The 10704-nt window shown below is 36.9% G+C and overlaps 1 protein-coding gene across 1 annotated transcript; it reads right to left on the minus strand.

The window, feature by feature from the left end:
- Positions 1 to 812: 812 nt before the first annotated feature.
- gars1 (glycyl-tRNA synthetase 1) lies at positions 813 to 10473 on the minus strand. Its single transcript, XM_051097986.1, has 17 exons — positions 10181 to 10473; positions 9632 to 9733; positions 7576 to 7678; positions 7117 to 7258; positions 6947 to 7035; positions 5564 to 5640; positions 5141 to 5286; positions 4897 to 5046; positions 4630 to 4792; positions 4395 to 4559; positions 4195 to 4303; positions 3068 to 3212; positions 2876 to 2961; positions 2688 to 2797; positions 2504 to 2597; positions 1325 to 1515; positions 813 to 1244 (listed from the first exon to the last, which is right to left on the minus strand). Exons 1-17 carry the CDS (start codon positions 10433 to 10435, stop codon positions 1119 to 1121), a joined length of 2253 nt encoding a protein of 750 aa, XP_050953943.1. The 5' UTR covers positions 10436 to 10473; the 3' UTR covers positions 813 to 1118.
- Between the last annotated feature and the right edge of the window lie 231 nt (positions 10474 to 10704).

Consider the following 10704-nt stretch of genomic DNA (forward strand, 5'->3'; position numbering starts at 1 on the left):
TCAGATCAGCAAGACCTAGCAGATCAGCAGATTAGGTTGTAAGCAGAACAATGTCACATGTTAACATATTCCTGCTTAAATATTAATAGCATGTCTGAATAGGGAGATCACTAAGCCCCTCTAGGTCAATATCACCAAGCTTTGACCTGAGAACCATTAAAAATATTAACTATTAAACCAGTGATTCTCAAACAGAGGCCCAGGGTCCACTAGGGGGCATCAGCAAACTTCAAGATGGCAAAAAGTACACTGTAAAAAATTATTTGTTGTACATAAAAAGTTGAAGTTGTAAATCAAAGATTATTAGAGTATAGTTTACAAGAAAATACTGTTTAATCCTTTATGCTTAAATAAATTGAGTTTAATTTGATGTGCTACCTGCCAATTTGTAATAAATAGTGAATTTACTAGCTTTTTTTGTTTCCAAATAGTTTTTCAGTGTATTGATAAAATTTAGAAATGTAAAAAAAAAAAGTCAAATGCTAATATGAAATGGTAACAAAATTTATTAATTTTAATAAACAAAATGTATTAAAATTAAAATAATAAATTAAATAATCCCCCAATAACTCATTTCTAAATGAAGAACATAGTTCTTGAAACCTAACTCACAAAAAGGACTAGTTAATTATAATTTATCAATTATATCTCCCAGTTTCTGTTAATAAAACCATTTAAAAACAAACCTATAATAGTCTGTCTTGGGGAGTATTCAACTACAGTAAGGACAGTAAGTTATGGAAAAATCAACTGGCAGGTGTTACGCCCTCATGTGGTCAAGATACTCAAGTGCATTTTTCACAAAAAACTGACTCAAGACACTGTTATAGGTCCAGAAAGTGCTGGTTTGATTTATTTGACCATACATGTGATTCATGTCTTTATTTATCAACCCATGGACAGGAATGGTGAAACCCTTTTACTAGTACAGTAACCTAATTAGTCATCCTTAGGTCCTCAAGGAGTACATAATTATAGTTCCAGTTTTGTGGAACATCTGGTGCACATTGATTGGTTATATGTTACAATTGCCATAAATTTGATCCTATGAATGCAAATGTAAAAATGTCCTTGACTGCCTTCAGCAAAAAGGCAGATGAGATAGACAAACAGAGAATCTACTCTTCCACAGTTTCCTTTTTGCTGGTCTCCTGGCCTTCAAAGATCGGGTACTTGCTTTCCACCTCTGCCCATGTGATGGCACCATTGGCCAGGTCACGAACGATTTCGGGCAACTCACTAACCTGTAAATAAACAGCAAAATAGTCAACACATTGCCTCAGTGAATGAAATGAATATACACAAACTTGGCCAACTGCTTTACCTCAGCCCTGATCTGCCTCATGGAGTCACGGTCTCTCAGAGTGGCCGTGTGAGGCGTCTTATTAACCGTGTCAAAATCAATGGTGATGCCGAATGCCACACCAATCTCATCCGTTCTGGCATAGCGTCTGCCGATAGATCCTGAGGAATCATCCACCTTATGGGAGACACCATTCCTGGTCAGGGCATCAGCTGTAGAACAAAGCATTAATTGCAAATTATTATTTGGATAGTATCTATGCATTTTTATAAGTAGGGCCCCAATTTTCCCAAATTTTCATTTCTGGTTTCCATTTTTTTTTCTAATTTTAATTTTAATTTTAATTTAAAAACTAATTTTCTTAGTTTTAATTTTTCTACACTCTGTTTTAGTGGTTAAATTAAAAATATGAATCAAAAAGCATGTCTAATTTATTGAAATTATGAAACATGCACAATTTAACAGCAATTTACTAAAAGTTTAACAAAAATGATATTTATAAGACTCTATGAAATACTTCTTCCCCCCTTCAAATGCAGTATTATTTTTTTTTTACCAAATAATGGTGTTTAAATTCATTTTCTGGATTCCATTTTAAGGATTTCATTTAATTTTAATGATCAAAATCCTTAATTGATTTTATTTTTTATAAAATGCATTTTTATTTTTTTTTCAGAAATACTTTAAAATTTCCTTTAAAAATAAATGTTTTAATAATAGTTTTATTACTAGTAGTAGTACTATTGTTACATTAAGTTATATATTTCTGTCACAACTTTATATTCTGATGAAAGACCCCAAGTTTGTGTTTGTATATATGATGATAGTTTTCTCAAATTAAACCATAAAATGCTCAGAAGGCTCAGTTCTAGACATTGTGTTCACACTTCACTATGCGTGTCGTAAATGAAACCGCACGTCTGCGTCATTCATTCACACAGAGGCGCAAAATATGCAGGACTCATTTAAATTGTATTTTTGCAGCTTAATATTCACAGACACTAGTCCATATCGCATTTTGATTTACGTGTACTGACCTACTTTGGATTTATTCATACAAAATTTGTCAAATTCCATGACATTCTGCGTTATACATTAAATTCCTTTTTTATTACTAGATTCCGCGTTTCTGTCTGCATTTTCTGCATCGTGGAAATCTTAAGTGCCCTATATAAATAATAATAGAGTTAAACTACTCACATAACTCTCGAACAAATGGCATAAATTCCTGATTTTGGCTCAGTGGAAGGACGGAGCATTTGTATGGTGCAACTGTGGCAGGGAAGCTGAAAAACTGAAGAGAGAAAACAGCAAAGTTCATAAATAAAGCAAGACAAACATATGAAATTATTAATTACAGGCTATTACAGCATACTGCGTTTACCGTTCTTTGTTCATCACCCTCCCTGATACGGAATGTGTGCTCAAAGATGGAGTACATGATTCTCCCGATGCCAAAGGAGGGTTCGATCACATTAGGAACAACCTCCTCAACTGTGGAGCAGATGTCAGTTAAAGTCAGTTTTGAAGTCACTTGTTGTTTAAATGAAAAGCTTAGCTTTTGTCTCTTACCATGCAGGGTCTTCTGGAACCGCTTGACGTTAACCATGTCCTTGGTGAGTTTGAAAGTCTTGCCCTCAGTCTCAATGGTGAACTCGCTGCAATGACAGAAGAAACCAAACCTCAAACTTTTATGCCTTTATATTGTGAATCTTCATATCTGGCGCTTATTGGTTTACAAATTTCGGAGTACTTTCATCATACCCATTCTCGTTGAGAAGTTTCTCTTGCTCTGTGATGTAGCATTCATCACAGATGGCCAGGTATTCCATGGCGAACTTGGCATCCTTCTTGTATGCTTTGCCGATGGCTCCTTTGTTTGGCTCGAACTGGACAACATTTACAACTTTGTGTGAAGCAGTTAAGGAAGCTGACTGAGGACAAACAGAACTAACATTCTGTGTTGAGACAGTTCAGATCCCATTCAAATGCTTTGATTAGTTCACACCTGAATTAAAATTTCCTGATAATTTACCTCACCCTCATATCATCCAATATGTTCATGTCTTTCTTTCTTCAGTTGAAAAGAAATTAGTTTTTTTTTAGAAAAACATTCCAGGATTTTTCTCCATATAGTGGACTTCAATGGGGATTGATGGGTTGAAGGTCTATATTGCAGTTTCATTGCAGCTTTAAAGGGCTCTACATGATCCCAGCTAAGGAATAAGGGTCTTATCCAGCAAACAATCGCTCATTTTCTAAAAATGTAAAGACCTTTTAATCTACAAATGCTCGCCTTGCAGTAGCTCTGTGATAACGACTTTGCATGTTACGTAATTACGTTGGAAAAGTAGTAAGCAATTAGTATTTCATCAGAGTACTCCAGTTTAAAATGGTAGGGTAGGGCAAAAAACTCCATCTCATTTTCTCCTCCAACTTCAAAATCGTCCAGACATTGCCGTTTTACCTTTTTTGTAAAGGGCGTTTGACTTTCTTTGCACGGTCGCTTTGTAAACATTGGGTCGGTACTCATGACCTTTCCTACGTGACTGTAACACATGAAGTTGTGCATTTATGGTTAAAAAGTATACAACTTTGTATTTATTTTTAGAAAATAACAAATTGTTTCGCTTGAAAAGACCCTTATTCCTTGGATCATGTAGAGTCCTTGAAGCTCAATTGAAACTGCATTTTGGACCCTCAACCTGTTAGCTTCCATTGAAGTCCACTATATGGAGAAAAATTCTGGAATGTTCTTCTTAAAAACCTTAATTTCTTTTTGACTGAAGAAAGAAATGAACATCTTGAACGAAATGGGGTGAGAAAATTACCAGGAAATTTTAATTCTGGAGTGAACTGATCTTTTACGTCTTGCTGGAAGTTGAAGGATATGGGTTCCTTTAAGGGTTTCTCAGCAACCAGAGGGACTTTGGTGGCCCGTGCGTGGCACAAAAGATCATAACATGAGCGATCAGCACAGCCCACGATCTCAATCCACCCCTGAAAAACAGCATGTACAAGCACATAAATAAACACCCATTCTATTCTATGCAATGAAGTCAGAAGCTCCTCAAGCAAAAACCGAACATACATAAGAGGTTTTGGTCTCAGCGTCCCAGCAGTCACAGGCATAGTGAGCCATCTCATTGTCCATGTGCTGACGGAAACGTAGCTTGTCTTTTGCAACACCAACTTTGATGAGATAAAGGTAGATTCTTCCAATGAAGTAGCCCAAGACGGAGTTGTTGATGACGCCCTACACAATACAAAAGTTTGTTAGTACAACCAAAGTGTTAATTATACTCATCAATGAGATCTTCACTGACCTGCTCCACTGCATCACCCAGCCTCATTATCTGGGCAGATTGCCCACTAGTCTGTGCTTTGGACGAGTACAGCATGATCTCCAGATCAGCAACATTGGAGAACTTGGAATGAACCTTCTCATTCGGATCTACAAAGTGCTCAATCTCAGCCATCGTAAACTCTCTATGAGGAGAAATATTCACGTCAGTACATTTTAAAAATCATAATAATAAAAAAAAAGTGACATCTGAATAACCAAATGTTCAAAGGGAATTCATAATTCGCACCTGACACGAATCAACCCAGAGCGAGGAGAGATTTCATTCCTGAAGGAGTTTCCGATCTGGGCAGCAGCAAATGGCAGCTTTCCCTGGTTGAACTCCAAAAGACGTTTGAAGTTGAGGAAGATTCCCTGAGCAGTTTCGGGCCTCAAATAGCTATGGAAATAATGTAGCCCCAAGAGTAATGCATCCGTTTTCTCTCTTTGGATTTTTTAAATGACAACATGTAGCCTGGTTGTGTCAAACATACCCTTGCATGTTGCCACCAGGCCCAATGGAGGTCTGGAACATCAGATTGAATGAGATGGGAGGTGTGAGATCATTTCCTGTACTGGGAGACTTGACATTGTATTGCACAAACAAATCTGCCAACTCCTGCTGAGTGTAGTTATCCATCTGGAAAAAAAGCAGTATAAACCCATTAGTAATCAATCAATCAAAAAAAAAAAAAAAACAACAACAGTAAAGGCCTCACATCAAGAACGATAAGAACTATATTAATGTCCACATCAATGGACAATAATGCTGCCATAATAAATGCACAAGATTATTAAAGTGGGAAAAAAGTTCTGAAAATTATTCCAATTATATAGAATAAGAATGATTATTAAAATGTTGTGTTTTATAGATATCGTCCTATATTTAACCTTATTGCATTAAATATGAGACATACCTGAGTGATGACACCTTCCATCTCAGTTTTCTTTTCTGCTGAACATTTTTTGTCGCTCATTAACTTCTGAAGATGAGCTAAAGAAAAATAAAATAAATTGCAAGTATTTTTATTATTAGTAGTAGTAGTAGTATTTTACTAAAATTTAATGGAAATATGAAAAGTTGTACATGCGTATTGGTACTGTCATGAATGTGCATTAAAGACTTAACATGGAACAGAAGAAATTGTTGAATGTTATTTTTGTTTTCTTTGCACACAAAAAGTATTCTCGGCACTTCATAAAATTGAAGAAGTCTACTTCCAGAACAAGAATTTACATTTAATGTACTCAACCACTTTTTATCCAAGATGTTCATGTCTTTCTTTCTTCAGTCGTAAAGAAATTACATTTTTTGAGGAAAACATTTCAGTATTTTTCTCCATATAATGGGCTGCTATGGTGCCCCGAGTTTAAACTTCCAAAATGCAGTTTAAATGCGGTTTCAAACGATCCCAAATGCGGCTGTAAATGATCCCAGCCAAGGAAGAAGGGTCTTATCTAGCGAAATGATCAGTTATTTTTATAAAAATAATACAATTTATATACTTTTTAATGTCAGACACTCGTCTTGTCTCACTCTGCCTGAACTGTTTTTTCCCGGTTCATGACAGTTAGGGTATGTGGAAAAACTCCCATCTCATGTTCTCCCTCAACTTCAAAATCATCCTATATTGCTTTACCTTTTTGTTAAGGGTGTTTGATCTTCTTTGCATGTTCACTTTGCAAAGACTGGGTCGGAACTTTCTGAATGATATTGAAATGATTTTTGAAGTTGAGGGAGAAAATACGATTGGAGTTTTTGAACTGTCTTGAACCAGAACACAAAGAGTTTAGGCAGAGAAAGACAAGATGAGCGTTTGAGATTAAAAAGTATTTAAATTGTATTTTTAAATGTAAATAACCAATCGTTTTGCTAGATAAGACCCTTCAAAATGCATTTAAACTACATTTTGAAAGTTCAAACTCGGGGCACCATAGCAGTCCATTGTATGGAGAAAATTCCTAAAATGTTTTTCTCAATAAACTATTTCTTTACGACTGCAGAATGAATGACATGAACATCTTGGATGACAAGGGGGTGTAATTAATGACAGTTTTTAAATTTTTGGGTGAACTATCCCTTTGAGGAGTCCAGATTTAGCTTAAATAAAGCACTTATTCATTTCAGTCAGGTTGGTGGTCCACAAATCATGAAGTCTGGTTGGAGGCCTAACAAAGCCTTTGTGATTCTTACAGATCCCATTGTTTTCTTTTACTCCTGAACATCAGAGGATGTCTCAACACAGTCAAATTATACAGTACTACTGGAGGAGTTGTTATTTTAAGAAACAATGACAAACCTTTAAGGAGGTGGTCAGCACGGAAACACTCTCCGTTCTTGACATCCTTGACCATGTAGTCGGCAAACTTATCCACATGCCCTGATGTCCTGAAACGCAACAAAAGCACTGAGTAAGAGTAACAGAGATTACGAACAGATAAAAGGGAGAATAACCAGATGAATCCTCACTTGAGAACGGGTTCTGGTGTAAGCATGGTGCAGTCGATCTCCAGAATCTGCTCCTCCTGGATAAAGTGCTGCCTCCAGACCTGAAGAATGTTGTTCTTCAAAGCACATCCGACGGGCCCAAAGTCATACAGTCCACTCACACCTTTTCCCCCCACACACAAATAAAGAAAACTATTAGATGACAATAACAAGCGGTCCTAATTACTTTTAGTATTTGCTCCATACAATTTTGTTAAAGTGATAGTTCACCCAAAAATCCATCAAAAATATCTTAACTTGTGTTCTGAAGATGAACGAAAGTCTTCAAGTTTGGAACGACATGAGGGTGAGCAATTAATTGCAGAATTTTCATTTTTGAGTGAACTATCCCTCTAAGACTAACCTTTCAAATTCAAAATACAGCTACAACAAAGCTATTAAAATATTTATATGAGAAAAAACAACACACAAAACACTCACCGCCATAGATAGCAAATGCCTGGTCATAAAAGAAACGTCTTTTTAAAGTGTCTTCCATCTTAGTTCGGTCCACAATGTCATCTTTGGGCTGTAAGGCAAGCTCCTGCAAAATGGAAAAAAAAAAAAAAAAAAAGAGTCAAATAAACTTTGTAAATCATTATGATAGGACATATAAATATTAAATTTACTAAAAATCACTTATTCAAGCTACCGGTCTTCTGATATTTAAAAATGTGGTTTTTAATGTGTTTGCACTACTAGCATAATCAAACAGAACTGTAAAAATAATGGTTGTTTTTAAAAGGTTTCCAGAACACTCCCACCACCCACCATTGGCTGGTCAAACAAACAGTCCCGCCCCCAAACACACACCATTGGTTAAACCAATATAGCTGCTGGCAGACACATTACAAGAACCACTACAAATAGCTACAGTATAGGAGTGCAACAGTCAGGTTTTGAAAAAGTTAAAAGCTCATTAAAAGGGAATTAATTTATAACAGTAACTTATAAACCGATTAAGACCTACTGTGCCCACATCATTTCAACTTATTTATGTTTAATACTGAAATTCCTTGTCAAAAACCACATGAACCATGATTTTGCGAAGAAATTTTCACCAGTCAGAAAATGGTGAAAAGCAAATCATCCCAAAAAGCATTAGCGCCCATAGTATGCATACATACATAATTTACTTTTTCATCTTTCTGTCTGATTTTCATAAGCGTTTGATTCAAACTGAAAGCTGTGATTCATCTCTAAGCTGGTTGGTTTGTTTCATATCTCATAAAGCTTTAACAAAGCCTTTGTAAAAATCCCTATAGGAAATATTTATTTAAAAAGAAGACTTATATGGTTTACTGAACTATGTAGTAGAAAACCCATAAAAGACATTATTTTAAAAATCCATTGTTTTATACTTATTTTGGGACTATGGGGGGGCGCCATTATTTTGATGACATCAAATGGTTGCACTGTGTGATCTACTGCCGCTACCTGTTGCTATTTTTACAACGATAAATACACTATACCACAGGGGTGACCAACCCTGTTCCTGGAGATCGACTTTCCTGCAGAGTTTAGTTCCAACCCTAATCAAACACACCTGTCTGTAATTATCAAGTGCTCCTTGAGATCCTAATTAGCTGGTTCGGGTGTGTTTGGTCAGGGTTAAAGCTGAACTCTGCAGGAAAGTCGATCTCGAAGACCAGGGATGAGCACCCCTGCTATACCACAATAAAATACTAATACGATGACCACAGCTACTAAAAAAAGCTTGCAGGTGGCAATGTATATAAGCAATGCTGTCCCATCGATTTTTCCCCACAAGGAATCTAAATGCCTCAAGATATCGAGTGAAATCTGTGCTGAGAGACTCCTTTAGTGGCTGCGGCGTCATGACAAGCGTCCACATGTTTACATCCTGCCAGGATGGCATCTAGCATTTCTTGTCTCTGCCATCTGTAAGCTATTTCAGTAGCTGTGGTCTACTAAAAGCCTCAAAGGCATCAGGTCTAAAGTGGAGAGAACAAAGATGCAAGTCTTTGGGATGTTTTATTCGTCCACAGGCATCTTCCCATTCTTTTCTCCTCAGCTTATCGCTAGGAAAGCAGTGAAGACTTACGCTTCTCGTTGCCCCTCTTACTGAAAATTACAACCAAAAGCCACACAATGTGGCATCGTATCAGTATTTTATTTCTGAGCTTGGCTGAGGTAAATATAGCAACAGGTAGTGCCAGTAGCTCACCTAGTGCAACCATTTGACGTCATTGACATAATGGCACCCTCCATAGTCCAAAATATGTATAAAACAATGTGGATGTTTTAAATAACGAAAATGAGGTTTAGCCATACACTTGTTACTACATGGGGTTCCCTTTAAATACTCCTGGAACCGAAGCTGTTGGAAAAGTAGGCAGGCACTGTTGCACTCCATGGTTGTTTATACACATTAAACTGACACAAGAAAAAGTATTTATCATAAAAACGACATTTCATCTTTAACAGCATCTACACGTTATGTAAGTAACATAAATGACATCATAACATTTCTCACCTTGGCCTCAAGGATTCTCTTGCGAGCTTTCAGTTCTGCCACGGCCTTATTGACATCTACTTCAGGAGCGTTTTCTGCCTTCAGCTTACGCACAAGATCACCCTTTGAGGAAAAATAAACAACAGTAACGCAACGTTTATTATTGATTGCTATATATTAGAATGCGAACGCATGCAAAACATTTTCCAGTTTCGTTTTAGCTGTGATTTCCTCCACCCTCTGTCTTTTGGTTTCTGCATTGTATGTCAGAATGGCTCATATTAAACGTGGCACTGACAGACTGAATCATCCAGCAGTATAAACCCAAAATATAGCCACCGCCCTGTTGTTGTTTTTTTTTTCTATACAACATCACTTTTTCAAAAATGCATTATGTGGTTTTTCCATAACAAGCCATTTAAAGCATTTTGCATGATTTAAAGGGATATCTGATTCCATGGCTCTCCCTCGTATAAAAGGCATATAGGCGTTTAATGCAATGTATGACTCTGTGAAATAACAATGCAGCACATTACATATGCTTGTTATTCTCTTTCATAACCGTGTTACCTGCTCCTTTACTGCCAGCCTCAGTGGAGCCAGAACCTCTTCAATATTGCCATCCATATTCTGTCCTTCCGTCATCTCCAGCCACGCGCTTCTCTTCTTCTTCCACAAACAGTCCGACAAGTAGAGCTCTCTGATCGGAGGGGAACCACACAGGCGTACGGGACTGAATCGGACCCTCGGAACCGTGCGGACGGTGGCGATCTGTGTACCGGTCCTGAGGAGGAGTGCTGATGTTGCGCTCCGCAGAGACAGCATGGACCGAGAGGAGGAGCAACCACACCGCGGAACTGAATGATGAAATCTCCAGAAATGAGTAAGTGAAGACGGGGATTCAGTTCGGTACTTTCGCCATTTTTTTTTGTATAGTTGGAATGGAGTTGAGTTGAAAAATGACACATTCGTCACAATCTATCGTTTAGCGATTGACATAAAAAAAAATTAAATCGAAAAAAAAAAAGCTAAATAATAATAAATCGTGCTTCTTGTATTATTGTAATATTCTTAAGTGTTTTCAGTGTATTTAT

Source organism: Labeo rohita, chromosome 24 (assembly GCF_022985175.1).
Source record: "Labeo rohita strain BAU-BD-2019 chromosome 24, IGBB_LRoh.1.0, whole genome shotgun sequence".
NCBI classification, from domain to species: domain Eukaryota; kingdom Metazoa; phylum Chordata; class Actinopteri; order Cypriniformes; family Cyprinidae; genus Labeo; species Labeo rohita.

Coding starts and splice junctions, on each gene's coding strand:
- gars1 (XM_051097986.1), bottom strand. CDS start 10,435: ATGCTGTCTCTGCGGAGCGCAACATCAGCACTCCTCCTCAGGACCGGT. Junction 5,641..6,946: donor TGCTGACCACCTCCTTAAAG/GTTTGTCATTGT, acceptor ATTTTTCTTTAG/CTCATCTTCAGAAGTTAATG. Junction 2,598..2,687: donor AGGGTGATGAACAAAGAACG/GTAAACGCAGTA, acceptor TTCTCTCTTCAG/TTTTTCAGCTTCCCTGCCAC.